At 35.2% G+C, this 14,974-nt stretch overlaps 1 protein-coding gene across 1 annotated transcript in view; it reads right to left on the bottom strand.

Annotated features, from left to right (window-relative positions):
- Positions 1 to 13,135, bottom strand: part of LOC110466715 (protein Red-like) — a 19,905-nt gene extending 6,770 nt beyond the window's left edge. Inside the window, exons 1-14 of the mRNA XM_021523424.1 lie at positions 13,030 to 13,135; positions 10,654 to 10,723; positions 10,047 to 10,163; positions 9,689 to 9,754; positions 9,079 to 9,148; positions 8,496 to 8,593; positions 7,038 to 7,152; positions 5,790 to 5,959; positions 5,286 to 5,335; positions 3,760 to 3,923; positions 2,933 to 3,044; positions 2,187 to 2,241; positions 1,085 to 1,442; positions 747 to 812 (exon numbers count right to left, since the gene is read on the bottom strand). Coding sequence (XP_021379099.1) covers positions 747 to 812; positions 1,085 to 1,442; positions 2,187 to 2,241; positions 2,933 to 3,044; positions 3,760 to 3,923; positions 5,286 to 5,335; positions 5,790 to 5,959; positions 7,038 to 7,152; positions 8,496 to 8,593; positions 9,079 to 9,148; positions 9,689 to 9,754; positions 10,047 to 10,163; positions 10,654 to 10,723; positions 13,030 to 13,039 — 1,521 coding nt within the window. The 5' untranslated portion in view covers positions 13,040 to 13,135. The remainder of the gene's footprint in view (positions 1 to 746; positions 813 to 1,084; positions 1,443 to 2,186; positions 2,242 to 2,932; positions 3,045 to 3,759; positions 3,924 to 5,285; positions 5,336 to 5,789; positions 5,960 to 7,037; positions 7,153 to 8,495; positions 8,594 to 9,078; positions 9,149 to 9,688; positions 9,755 to 10,046; positions 10,164 to 10,653; positions 10,724 to 13,029) is intronic.
- Positions 13,136 to 14,974: the final 1,839 nt, after the last annotated feature.

The raw sequence follows: 14,974 nt of genomic DNA, 5'->3' as shown, positions 1-14,974 counted from the left end.
TATCAAAATCCAAGATGGCTGCCTGTCGGCCATGTTGTTTATCCGATCAGTCTCAAAAGTTGCCCTGCACAGCTAAGGACCAAGGGGAACCTGCATATAAAATTTGAGAAAGATCCCTCTGGTACTTATTGAGAAATACCGATAAAAAATTGTTGACGGACGGACGACGGACCACGGACGCAGGGTGATTTGAATAGCCCACCATCAGATGATGGTGGGCTAATAAGTAAACATACCAGTCATTGTAACAATATATAAGGGGCGAAAAATAACACTGCACAAAAATGGATAATATCAGTGAAGGTAGAAAATTTGACTGGGCGAAAGTGTCCAGGTATACAGTAATATCGTGGTAGACATCTGACCAAATAATTTTGTTCCTTTTCGTGTCAAGTTGCACTGTATATCAAAAACTCCATCTTTAAACTATTGTAAAATATTAATTCTCCGCCTGCATATACCTGAGGTGGCGATCAAATGTTGAGCATGTTTTCGGTTCCATTTTTAATATTTAGTGCATTTTTTTTAACACTGCATTCTGCAAAATGTTGTGAACAATCCATAGCAAAACTCACAAAGAACCATAACTCTGTGTATAGTGGGGCACGACACCCAGTTTTAAGTACAAGAGGCTCTGCCATCCTAAGAGGTTTTCTCATAAAAAAAAATATGGCTACTACAGATGGCAGTATATGCTTCAGGAAGTGATGCTCCAGTAGTTCTGGTGGGGAACTATTTATTCTCACCTTGAACCTGTCATTAATGGTCTTAACCATCTCTGTGGCTGTCACAGGCATAACTTTTTCCTCATCCTGAAAACAAATCCAAGTAAGATTTACAAAAAAACAGTGTTTTTCAAACGAGATGTACTTAAAAAACTTCTACAAATGGATTACAATTCATTTAGAAAGTCATGGTCAACCTGGATTTTTTTTCAATATTCAAACTATTAAATTCCTTTTCCAAAATAACATATCTTTAATATTTTACATTTAAATAGTTCTTGTGATATATTCTAATAAATTAATTTTGTCCTACTAATTTTTAAAAACACTTTTAAAAATAAAATTGTATTCAACAATACCTCCTCAGACGGTTTTTCAAAATATGATTTCTTCTTTCTCTCATCTTTCTCTCCTCTGTGCGCATTGTGGTCACGGTCACGGTGCGACTCCCTTTCACGGTCTCGTCCTCGGTCTCGCTCCCTCTCTCTGTCACCCCTATCCCCTCTGTCTCCTCTGTCACGGCGGTCCCTGTCCCGGTCCCTACCCTGGTCCCTCCCTTGGTCACGGTCACGATTACGCTCCCTGTCCCTGTCTCTATCACGGTATTCACGGTCTCTTCGGGTCTCACGTTCATCCTCCCGGCCTCGATCTCGCCTGTCTTTCCTATCCTTGGACTTGGAAACACTTGGCAAATAGTCGCCAGCATCAGCATATATACTGTTAAACAAACATAATACCAAACGTTCAACATCAGTGAAAACTTATATATAGTAAAAGAATTTCTAACGGAAACATAATTCTAGGTACTTTTAGATGTCTTTGAGGCATTTATATTTATAAACAATAAATACATCTGTTGAACATGCACTGACTTTCAATGGTGAAGATGGCGTAAACTAGAACATTGACTAGACAGCAAGGGCCCGTCATCAGCCTGACTGTACCCCATCTCACATGGTCTATTTTTATTAGCGCTGACCTTGACCTTAGAAACTTTTTCAACATATATAAGGCTATGTCACATCACAGTCTATCATCATGTCAAATTAAAAAAAATGGTCTTTTTGATTTCAAGATAATCGCCAGAGATGAAAGTCAGGTCATAGGTCACAGTGACCTAATTCTTGCACTCTACACTCTGTCATCCCAAGATGTCTTTGTACACCAAATCTGGTTACTCCGAGTGAAATAGTACAGAAGATGTGCCCCGGACACACTTTTTCAAAAGTTATGGTCAAAGGTCTAGTCATAGGTCACAGTGCACTCCGCACTCAACCATCCCAAGATGTCCTTGTACACCAAATCTGGTTACTCCAGGTGAAACAGTATAAAAGATATGTCCCTGACTAACTTCCTGGGGGGACAGATGGAGAACGGAGTGCAAACCTATAGTCCCCCCAGGGGAACCAGTGGGGGACTAATAACTGTGGATGGAAGGGTCACACAAGTCATGTCACTTACTTGTCATCAGCCCCAGGCAGTTTCTCCTTTGGTTTATCTTCCTCTTTCAACTTCCCTGAAACAAGAGTTTTACGTTAATAGATATTATTGAAGACCAGTTGAAACAAACTAAAATTTGAGAAATAGATCATGAATGTTATGCTGTATGAAATAGTCGGTTTAATGGTCGATATTTCCACAAATCTACTTCAAAATGAAGTTAGAAATATTTGAACATATCTTGGCAAAACATTCTTTAAATCTTACACATGTTTTTCAAGCAACATTTCAAGTAATATATCATACTCATGTTTTTGTCTTAATAGTATCGCTATATCCCTTTTGATATGACAATCATGGTAGACAAGTGGTTTATTTTCAGAATGAGATTCAGGATAATCTATGCTTAGTTTGTTTTTAAGCCCCAATGTGACAAGACAGTAAAGTCAGCTGGCAAAATAATGTTGAGATAATACGTCCACATAACACTAGAGTCAAAACACCAGTCATTTGTATTTTTTGCTTAGCAAAGGATACAAGACGTTTTCAAAAGCTTGCAAAATAATTTTTCAATTACTGATTGTGTTCAAAAGAAACTTTGCATAATTATAAAGCGGTTTATTTTTTTTCTAAACAAAAACTGTCCTCCGCACTCTAAAGTCTGATTGTGTATATTGATTTGTCCTTAATTTTCATAGCTCAAATATAGGTAATAGTATTACAAATTGAATTGTAAAAAGACCATTCACACTGTTGTTATAACTGACCTTTTTCCTTTTTCTTGAGTTTCTTGCTCTCCCTGCGGCCCTGTCTAAGGTAGGACAGGATCTGAGTGAGCTTGTTGATGACAATGTCGTTTGTGGTCAGAGTTGTGGTGGCCTGTAAGACACAGAAAACATATATGACATGTATGCTTGTACTGTACCCCAAACGTCCTTCACCAAGTCAAGTATTTGCCCATCTGTGTTCCCCAGTTTTAGTCCTCATCCCCCCCTACAATTTTGAATGGCATTGACATGGAAGTATCTTTTTTTTCCCCATCACAATAAATTTGCCCTCGTTATGGAGGGCAAAAAAAAGGGTAAAAACCTTTATACTGCATACAAAATTATTGGTAAATCTTGTTACTATGACCTAGAGCTAGATACCAAGGGTACCTTAATCATGTGTTTTACTCTTCAGTAGCAGATGATAAAAAATACGACTTTGAAAATAACACAGGACCATTAATTCATGCATTGCCAAATCATTTTTGCGACTTTTTAAAAAAGCAACTCCATCTTCAAACTGTCAGAGTGCTTCTAGAAAATGTTAATACCGGTTAGGCGGTATGTGTTCTTTTAAACAATATGCAGTTCCATCAGGTAAATATTCCAAACATTTACAGCAGGAAATTTCACTTTAATACAAAAAAACAGTTGAAGGAAAAGTTATTATGTAAACATTTGAACCATTTTTAGTTGGCGTTATTTGGAAATATGAATGCCACATAGAGTACAGGAACATTTAATGAACTTAACTTATTGTTATTAAAGAGATGCAACATGCTGGTATGAAACACAGGTTAGATAATCTGTATCTGTCAGAGCTATACCTCTAAACTTGGACAGTCAGCCTTGCTTCTGATGGTTGTTGTGGGGACATCCAAATCTGCATATTCATCCTCAAGATCCACAACATAAGCCATGCGCCGGGGCAAGAACAACTCATTCCTCTCGGGTAGCTTGTTTTTAAACAATATTCTGTAAACGTTTCTTCCTGAAAAATATCAAGTAAATACCATTACTATCGCATTAAATGTGAAGGGAAATAACTGTGATGGAAAGCGCATTAGTTGAAACTGATTTCACATTTTTTTCTTCCATTCAAAATGTCTTCCTGTTTTATTTTTATCAGAGCTCCATAAAACCCTGTAACAATTATTATTATCCGAGTTAACCCTTTCACCACTGTAGACCATAATGGACTCATCCAGATTAAAGCATGGTAGAGTCTACTAAAGTTGCAAAGGGGTGAAAGGGTTGAAGGGACTATGACTCATGTTGTACACTGATGCAATCAACATACAATAATATGTCTGAAATTACATCATGTATAGTGATGGCAATTAATAACAAGAGTTTCACAATTAATAATACAATATTTACAATAAACATTACACACTCATGCTTATTATCTGCTGAATACAAATCTCTAACAAATTCTAGTTACGGCATATTCATTTCTCAGCTGCTTAAAAGTTTGGTCCAGACATCTTTTTCTGTATTCATCTCTTGTTAAACAAATTACAATCCTCAAAAACTTTGTCATTGAAAACACATAAACCATTGTAACAAAGTCAATTTATCTGTGGGCACCTCGGAGATCCCCGTACCACTGCCAAAAACTGTAACTACGCATCGCAAACTGGTTATTTTTCTGGTATGACATTTGCTTTGAGAAATCAATCTGAAAAAAAACCATACTTAGCAGGACCTTTTTGAAAAAATAATGAAGATGAAATATAAAATAATCTAAGCGTAAAAGTTCAGCAGGACTAGACTAAGATTCAAATTCTGACTTCAGATGGTTGAACTATGCTTTAGACAATTGAGCTATCTCAACAATGGAAGTGTCTGGCCAATGCAAACTATGCTGCAGTTATATTTCAAAGGAAATTTATAAAGGAAGATTATTGTATACACAACAAGGCAAAGTATTGCAAGGCAATCCATAGTCCCCCACCAGTAATGATTTCTATATTTAACAAACAGTACACTTATATCAGGATGTAACTACTGTTCAAAGCATAGGCCACAGTGAGGTCATATATAGTGACCTACTTCTTGCACTCCTCATCCAAAGATGTCCTTGTACACCAAATCTGGTTATTCTAGGTGAAATAGTATAGATGATATGCCTCAGACAAACATTTTCAAAAGTAAAGGTCAAAGTCACAGTGACCTTATCCTTGCACTCCGCCATCCCAAGACGTCCTTGTACACCAAATCTGGTACACCAAATCTCGTAACTCCAGGTAAAATAGTATAGAAGATATGCCGGGAAACGGTGGGGGACTAAAAACCAGTGCAGTTGGTCAAGAATCCTTAAACAAAACCATAATCCTTATACTGTACATACCCATCTTTGTCTTGAATTGTATTTGGTTTTCTGGATCCTCTTTATCTTCTCTACAAGAATCAATTTGATTACAATTATTTCGTGATTATTTTTAAATTCAATACATGACATTTTCAAGGAGGATGAATCATTTAGTTTCATACAATGCAACATTTTATCAGGTACCTATGACGAAGATCAGCACTTTGAAGAAATCAAGAATACCAAAATTTAGCAAGCATATCATTAAATGAATTTGAATATGAATTTCTTAAAGCAACGTGTGAGGTCAGACAATTTCTTCCTGATATAATTTTCTGAAATTTGAATATGTTTACAGATTTCAAAGAAACAGAACTACTAATTTAAAACCTAATTTACAAGCATATTTTATTAAAACATTAGCAACAACTTTACTGATTTATAGCAGTCCATTGTTTTCAAACACTTCCACACAATAAGAACGCTTTGCTTTGATCTCATCAAAAAACAATTTAACTATCCATTTATAAGATGACGACCTACTTCTTGGGTACTGGAGGTACGAGGGCAGCTGGTACAGAGGCTGGGGCTTGTGCCTGAGCTGGGGCGTCAGTCTGGGCTGGAGCTGCTGCTTGTGAACTGGGAGGCTGGGACACAATCATTTCCATGACTTCCTCATCCTCACGCTCCTTACTGTGAATCTCAGCCCTCACCTTCAAATAGACATAAAGATTAAGTCATGGGTTACTGTGTAGGTTAATTAATTTTGACAAATTGAAGATTTCATGCATATGGTTTGAAATTAACTGTTTCAAAGTACATATTTTGATTGTGTTCATTTCTTGCCAAAGATACTGACATTGACCTCAAAAATGCAACTATTTTCAGAATTTGTACAATTTCCATTGATATTTTCTTCACACAAACAGATACATGATGTAGATTCAGTCTTAGAATTAAGAATCAAAATACCATAGAAAATGGGTTCATGTGATTGAGATTCATTATAGACTTTCTGAAATTTTGATAGACCAGACATGGAACAAGAACTTCAATAAGATTCATCAGTTTGGAAATATGTGATATCAAAGTTTTACTTTCTACATAAACAATGTACGTATTAAACGTGTCGCAACGTTTCAAGATCAACTGGTCCCTTTGTCAAGCTATGACTGAGTGAGAGATTTGTATTTTTTACCTGTACAAAAATGTGACGAATTTGTATATTTTTCATGTCACTCGACCCGAGATGTTTCGCCTAACGATAGGGAGAGTATACACACTGCATTAGAGAAACATCGACTCACTCAGTCATAGCTTGACAAAGGGCCCAGTCGGTCTTGAAACATTGCGACACGTTTAATGTGTACAATGTTTGTGTAGAAAGTAAAACTTTGATATCATGGAACAAGAAAATGTTCCTTTAATGTTTAATGATTGATAACATTAAAATAAGGAAATTAGTGCAATGTTAAAGAAAGATAATTGATTTTACTGGACACATTTCCCCTCAGTACTCTATACATCTTTGAATCATTAAGGCAAAGGAAATATCTCCACAGGGAAGATGATAAGTGAAGTAAATCATTCCAATAGACCTACAGAGATTATCATGGTGATGGTCTATTGGCTTACCGTTAAGTTTGAACACTATGGTTCACATTATGTTTTATTAGTTGAACAAACATTTTTTTAACATCTGAGGTAATGAGAGGAATGACAAAAGAACTGTGTTAATGACACGTGAACTCTCCAGTTTAACATACAACATTAACAAAGAAAGACAATTACCTTTTCCAACAAGGCAAAATCCAAGCCTTTCACCAAATGGGTGTGTTCCATGTCACCTCCCAGATATTTGGACTCTTGGATCAGCTGTTTTCTTCTCTCTGCATAGTTCTCACCACTGAAGAAGTAAAAAATATGTTCATCAAACATTATACCTGTACTATTAAACGTCCATACATCAAGCTGAACCAAGCTTAAACAGACTATCAAAGTCAGGAGTGCCTGGTATGTATCAGACAGCAGTGGATATTGCTGGTATGTTATTCATTCTCTGATGAGGTCTGTTCCAGAAGTAAGCACTGGAGAGTGGTGGGAATCAATTTTTCAGAGACCCCACCACCTATAAAAACTTAACAGTTGTTATAAAGAATGGTAAGAAGATCTGGTTTTAACCCCACCATCCACAATATATTAATACAGGTGCCTCCCACCTTCCCCATATGATAAATTATGGAATAACCCTAATTAATTGTATCTCTTATTTCTAAACTGACAGGTTAATATGAAAGTTTTTTTCATGAGAGTTTACAAGATAACAAAAGGAATGTAGAATGAAAACTTGACAAAGTTTATTAAAGATAATGGTTTCCAACTGAATATCTATTTTAATCACCAAAACCCTCATTCACAGAAGGTATGGAAGCAGGTGAATTATAGTTTACTCATGAATGTTGGAAGTATACTGAACATTGGAAAATGTTTAATACAGTGTAACTTTCATCCTCCCTTATGAGGAAAAAATCAACATGACAGTCAATAATAGCAATAGCAATAAAGGGCAAGTGGTTTTTACTGGGGAAGAGTGAATGTTTCACTAGACGAAGATCTCATAGTACACAGTACATGATGTCATTTAATGTGTACATTTGATGATCAACCTTGAAATCATCAGACACCCATCACTTTAGATAACTGGACCCAGTTTATTCAAAGAGTGATATTAAGCTGAACAAATTTTTCGGAGCAATTTTTTAAACTAAATATTTGAGAAGCATCAGAAAATTTACAAATATTTTAGAGTTTCTTATCTTAAGTGGTCATCTAGATCTGGAATAATTGTTTACGGATTTGAGAGTTGAATATAAGGCCCAAAAAGTATTTTGTTTCTGGTTACCCAGTCTACCCTTATTTTATGTGTCTGCCCTAAACTGTTTTTTGGCAATTTTCAAGAAAGTACTATTAAAGTAAAGATTACTCTTCTATATAAACCTTACAAAAACAAAAAAATCTACTGGGTACTCACTACACACCTTCCTGAGTAAAACCCTATTTTTTCAGACATGTAACAGGAAACAAACATATTTTCTGTCTGGCCAAAATATCTCTAATGATATACTAGCTAAAAGTTTTTTTGTGAAGGTGTCATTACGCTAATAAGGCCTTGAGCAATTTGGTTTTTATATTCATTTAGTCTGAAACAGACACAAATACACTCAAAGCTATAATAATGTTATTCCTTACGCCTTTGCATCTGGTGCCACGGCCCGATAATCTGCAGTGGTACTGATGATCTCTGTCTCGGCATAATCACGGTTAAAGCCATCTCGCCTCTCTCTTGCCTATAAAACAAATAAATATATACTAGATTAAGTATCTCTGGTTTAGTTTTGATAGTGACATCCAGTCTTTCTTTTGTTTATGAAACGCTAAAACATTAAATAGATTTGGACCCTCAGTATAATCTTAACCGAGTCTATTCTGTGTTTCTCTAGCTAACATGTACAAAATCAACAAATTTAATAAAGAGTGTTTGCATAGTCTTCAATCTGAGGTAAGGAGTGGGAGAAGAGAAGTCTATCATTATGTAGGTAAGGGGGATATAGAAATTTCACCCTCGGATGTAGAATTTCCATTTCGAACATACCTACATATGAGAAATTCTCTGTTAGTCCTAAACATCACTTGCCATCACGGACTTGCTGCGCAGATGACCAATTATCACCTTTTCATTTTTTTCTCTTTTTTTTTTGCTGTATCATTGGACATTACGATTTTACAATATCAAATACAATTACTATTGTCATATTCACTGTCACAGTCATACCCTGTCTCTGTATTTTTCCTCCAGTTCCTTCTGGCGTTCTTCTTCCAACCGTTTGAGTTTTGCGTAGTAACTAAATGTCAACAAGAATGAAACAATTGTACTGTATCCATTCCAAGTGTTATTCAAAATAAAGTCAATCCTTTACTTATTCACATGTCCAAGAGCCAATTCAAACATGTATGATGAATGAATTAATTCTAGATTTGTCCAGTTGTATCTTTTTCAAAGGACACTGATGACTTTCTTAAAGTATCTCTCGACATTATATTAATTTTATTTTGCATACACGCATATGTAACAATATTTCTGACACAATCAAATGTTTCAATGATTTTCCCAAAACAATAATTATATATACAATAATCATATGATCTTGTTGTCCAGAATCCCATCCCATCCCTTCCCATAGACTACATACATATATATATTCCCTCATTTTGTGGCTCTTCAGCGAATTAATATTATTTGTGACGTCATAAATGGACTACACATACTTAAGACATCATAAACAAAGTGCCCATAATGCGGACGTTTATAACAAAATTATATATACATCTTGTGATGTTACAGACGAGCAAAAAATGTCGTTTGTAAATGACTTTATCTTTACCTTTTCTTTTTCCGTCTTTTTGTAGCTGGATCATCATCATCTTCCTCTGGTCTTGTTGGTAATGGGCTGAAAGACATTCAAAACAATGAATGAATTACACAATTTGATATAGGTATATCATGTATTCTTGAACCAACATGTATTGTTAAAACAAGGCATAAAAAGAAATTTGTTGTTTTAATTTCTATAAATATAAATCAGACTTCAACCTTTTGGTCAGTAGTCAACACACTTCTTCAGATATATTAATGTGATGTAACACAAGTCATTTACCCAGCCCAGTTCTGTGACACCTCTGATGGTGGACCTAAAGAAGTAGACATCACAGGGACTGTAGAACGTATCATGACTGACTTACATTTTAGGTAATCTCGAGCTGCTGGAGCTGCTGCTGCTGCTGTGTGGTATTGACCCCGAAGGAGGAGCCCTCGGGGTCATGAGCATTTTCCTAAAATCATCATTTGTAAGAGCATGGCTGTGGAGATAAAACAGACTTATGTACATCTATGTTGATGGAGTTAATCAATAAATTGTAAAATATTAAAAATGGACAGAGAATTGTTAATAGCAAATCTTTTGATTCTGTCATGCATTAAAGGTAAGCAACATGTACATATACAGTATACACAAAATGTTTCTCACAGTTATTTATCAAAATGAAAATACTGTTTTGTTTTAATCTTTTGTCATTGGGAGATTTAAGTCCAAACAAAAATTATATGATTATCACTAGGTAATGGAAATTACACTGAACATAATTTAGTTCAAAATATGTAGGAATCATAAGGTCCAATTCACCTGATAAGGACATGTACATTTAGAGTACTACGTATACATTACACATAATATGTTGCGAGTGTCTTGTGATTTATCATAACTTTTATCCCTGCAATAAGTTATAGGAACTCTGCAACTGAGGTTGATCTTTTTCTGAGATAGAGCGTTGATTATTTGCAAAACCATACCCTTCGTCATCCTCATCGTCTATTTGGAAGTCTGTTGGTGGAAGGGGGTTGGAAAAGACTTCTGTTTCCCCTGAAATCAAACAAGTGAAAGAAATCATGTTGTTGTTTAACTAACTAATAAGCCCTGTGTACTACATTTTAAACCTGACCTGGAAAGGGAAAAGTCTTTGGTTAAAAAAATGTTCTAACAAAATAATGGATAGTGACCAGAAGTGTAGCAGTATCTATGCTAATGATGGTATTGAATTGAATTTGTACCACTGTATCATTGACTGTCTAACCTTTACATGGATATAGATGGTGTAGTAGTTAGCTATCACAACAAAGAAACCTATCAATGATACAGCTCAAATTTTATTTGATGATGCAGGGTCATAAAGGTCATTATATATATAAAAGTTTCAGAAAAATGATTATCACCTGATCAAAAATATTAAAGGGGAGAGAGTAAAGATATTTCAGACTAAAATGTCATGATTTGATGTTGCCATCAGCATGATCTTTCTGGCATTTTCAATACATTTAAATTAGAACACTTCTCCCAAAGCCATTTTTGGGCATTGTTGAATGAGAACCATACTGCGACATATTTCTCCTGGATGAAAATGTTTAGGATATGAATTTGAATGGGAAATACTGTAGGTGAGCAATATACATTCCAGGCTGATTGATTTGCTGTGGACTTTTGTCAGATTTCTTAATTCCGACTAAAACTAAATGCCAATTTCAAGCCACTAAATATTAAGACTTTCAGTATAAATATAACATTGTTGAAAAAAGTGTGACAAATAACTCTCAGTGCTTTATTAGTAAAACTAGCGCCAAGTCAAACCAATTCAAACATTCATTCTTTCTACGAACTGTTCTCGATTGGAACCAGCTTAATGAAAATGTGATATGCGCAGAGACAGTTGAGGGTTTCAAAGAAGCTCTTACGGGTCCTCCTTAAAAGCGTCTCCAAGTGACAACAAGCATTGCCAGGCAAAATCTTTAAAAATTCCAAATAATGTAAGGGACATCGGAAGATATGTTGTTAATAGGACTATAATACACCTTTATACCATCACTTGGCACTTCGTGCCAGGTGAGCTAAAAATTGACCCGAGTTATGTTGAATTGAATTTTTATGATCTGAAATTAATAAAGTAAAACCGCCTATAAGTTAATATTATTTTAAGTAAAAATTAAAACGTATTTATTTTGGTGCAAATGTTTAAATATAAAGTAACATAGACGTCTAATTGTTAACATAATTGATATACCATCACAGCAAGTCAGTGAAACAATGTTTATACAGCAATATGATCCGGGCTGACCGTGTTCGGCTATACGATATCATATTATGTGCACTCATAAAATTAAATACCTCACGATAACTCAATCATTTGATCAAATATCAATCTGAAACTTTGTATATATAGGTGTGTTATAGTCATCTGAATAACATATCTTCTGATATGTCGCTTACTTTATTAGTAAACATTAGAGGTAAAATCTAAAGACGCTTTACGATCTGCTGAATTCAATTCACACACAAGGGTTACGCCGCCGATCATACAAATGAATTCATCATAACTTGGTCATTTTTTCAAACATCTACGTTAATATCTAAGTCATATAAATAATATATCCTCTGATGTCGCTTACTTTAGTTAGTATTTTCAACGATTTTGTCTGGCGATGCTTTCTTAACTGTACAGGTTAATACACACATGTGCCACGCCGACGATCGTAATATTCAATTAATCATAACTCTTGTCAATTTTTCAAATATCATATTGGTATAGTGGTGTATTATAGTCACTTTAACAACAGATCTTCCGATGTCGCGTACTATAATTGGTATTTTTCAAGATTTTGCCTGGCGACGCTTGTTGTCGGTTGAAGACGCTTTTAAGGGTGACCAATATCTTCAATTAAAGCAAAACATACATGCGAGCACCTGTGATACACTGGTAGCATATAAAAATAAGGGTTTTACTATATAAAAAATTGACAGTACTTTTTTTATAATAGTACCCTTATTCTTTATCGATCAATTTACAGTCAGAATTTCAAACACCTTTGCTGGAACATACAGTCTAAATATAACTCTTGACATACTACAAACGAAGTCTTAATCCCCTACATATGTAATACTCCCACACACTTCATTATAGAAAAAATGCTGATTTAATGTCAGTTATCTGTATAGATAAGCGATCCTGAAATCGATGTTGTTATTCAGAATGACGCGTGCAACGAAATGACTACTGAAAGCCTGAAAGACCGTCCTTATTTTGCCAATTTTAACACCCTGATGCACTGTCTGTTTGACGCAATGCAATCTCGTGATCATAACACATAAATGTAAGTATATAGCATGCAGTGTATTACGTTCAGGCATCTTGCAATCTCTGAAGAATTACTGCAGTCGCAACATGAAATACAGCAAAATCTCTTTCCGGAAGTTGGTACCGGAATACATAACGGCGCATGTGCTAACTTTAATAAACAAGAAGTCGAATGGGGATACCGATTTTCCGGAATTAAAGTACTAAGTTTAAAAAGTAAAAAGACTTAACACATAAGATAAATTCCTCTATGAATTAAGTGGACCCGTCATCCGTGACCACTATCTTCATTTAAGTATTGAAATTGCAAACTGCTTTCAGATGCGGTTCATAGTCAATAAGAATGCATTAGTAAAAAGCATTTTACTAATGTGTAACACAGCTTGAGTTCCTGTGGTGCAAATATAGAAAATATAATTCACTTTTTCTTCGAATGTCCTCTTGCATTACAAATGAAATACTTTGAAATGAAATAGCTTGAATGAAGTAATTCCAAATACCGACGACTTTGCCAAAAAATACCCGGGTCCGTACAACATCGTTACTTTTATCAGAGACGTGTAATATACATATCGTCTCTGCTTGTATTCGGTAAATTTAACTTTATATTGGATAGTATTCGGTTAATAGACACTTGTATTGGGTTGTGTTGGGTAAATCGACACTTGTATTGGGTAGTATTGGTCGTATTAGATAGTATTGGGTAAATCGACGCGCCGTGAACCGGTTCACGTTTCATTTTCCTGTAATGAAGCGAGCGTTCAGGCTAGACTTATTAAAAGCCTCTAAGCCTTTATGAAGAATTTCTTACTGCATTTTACTACTAGCTTAGCTTGCTCTTGTATAGAATTCAGAATGATAATAGAGTTATTTTTTTTCCTAAAAAATTAAACATGCTAGAGACGGGCAAGTCTAATGAGCCGCATCTGAAAGCAGCTTAATGTTTATACGTATATATTCACGTCTGTTTGTCTTAAAAAAATAAGAACGACATTAAATTTATCTTTTAAATCCCTGCAAAATTCAATGGAATGTTAATCTGGTGGGACAGCCCAAAGCACGTGCATTTTTCTGTGACGGAAGTGTTCAAATAAAGTCCGCGAACACAACATTTTATTCACAGGTTCGAACTGAATTCATATCGAACTTTGTATTGTAACAATCATAAAAGAATACTTAAAACAAAACAACATTGTTTATTATTATGATTACTGACGTCTTTGTTAATGACGTCACACCACGGAGGCAAATGCGGTCGTCGTTGAATTAAAGCATATGTTGCTGTTCTATTATTTGTTGATATTGAAGTAACATATTGAATGTTGAGGTTACACAGGAACTATGAGTAGACATGCTAGTCGCCTTAATCGTGAAAGCTGGAACGACATTTTAAGATTTCTCTTGTTATCTTACTTGAGGCGGGTGACACTATCATATGTTCTGTACCTTTTGTTTTCCGTTCTTATTCCCCACTCTGTGACCCTCGCCTTTACCTATACTAGTCATCCTGTTTATCTGACAGTCGTACATGTAACAATGATAGAACTATCCGTTAGCAGTCTCCATGTTCCTATTTCCTACGTTTTCTATCCCAATGACAGGGTGCTCATTACCACATGGAGATGCTCTATCGGACCAAATTACTCTAAACAAACTCGTTTAAACATAACTTACAAAATCCACAATAACACTTATTCCTATTACGATACCTTATAGCTACATTTTATATGTTTGCCTATATCAGTTGCTTTTCTTGTTTTCCTAGACGTATAACAACCCAAAATAACATCGCCCTAGTATCAAATTTTGATTTCACTTCTGATAGGGGACATGCATACAATGTCCCTATGGTGTATGCGGGTTTTTACCTTTAATTATATGGTGTATGTTTATATTTTAAGAAAAAAATAAGAAATGTCAATTTATATAAATATTTGAGATTAAAAAAATGTTTTTTAGGAAGAGGGTCTTGAGGGGGGGGGGGGGGG

The sequence above is a fragment of the Mizuhopecten yessoensis genome, unplaced genomic scaffold (genome assembly GCF_002113885.1).
Source record: "Mizuhopecten yessoensis strain PY_sf001 unplaced genomic scaffold, ASM211388v2 scaffold11143, whole genome shotgun sequence".
In the NCBI taxonomy this organism is placed as follows: Eukaryota; Metazoa; Mollusca; class Bivalvia; order Pectinida; family Pectinidae; genus Mizuhopecten; species Mizuhopecten yessoensis.
Note: the sequence above shows the minus strand (reverse complement) of the source record. Positions and strands in the feature narration are given on the sequence as shown.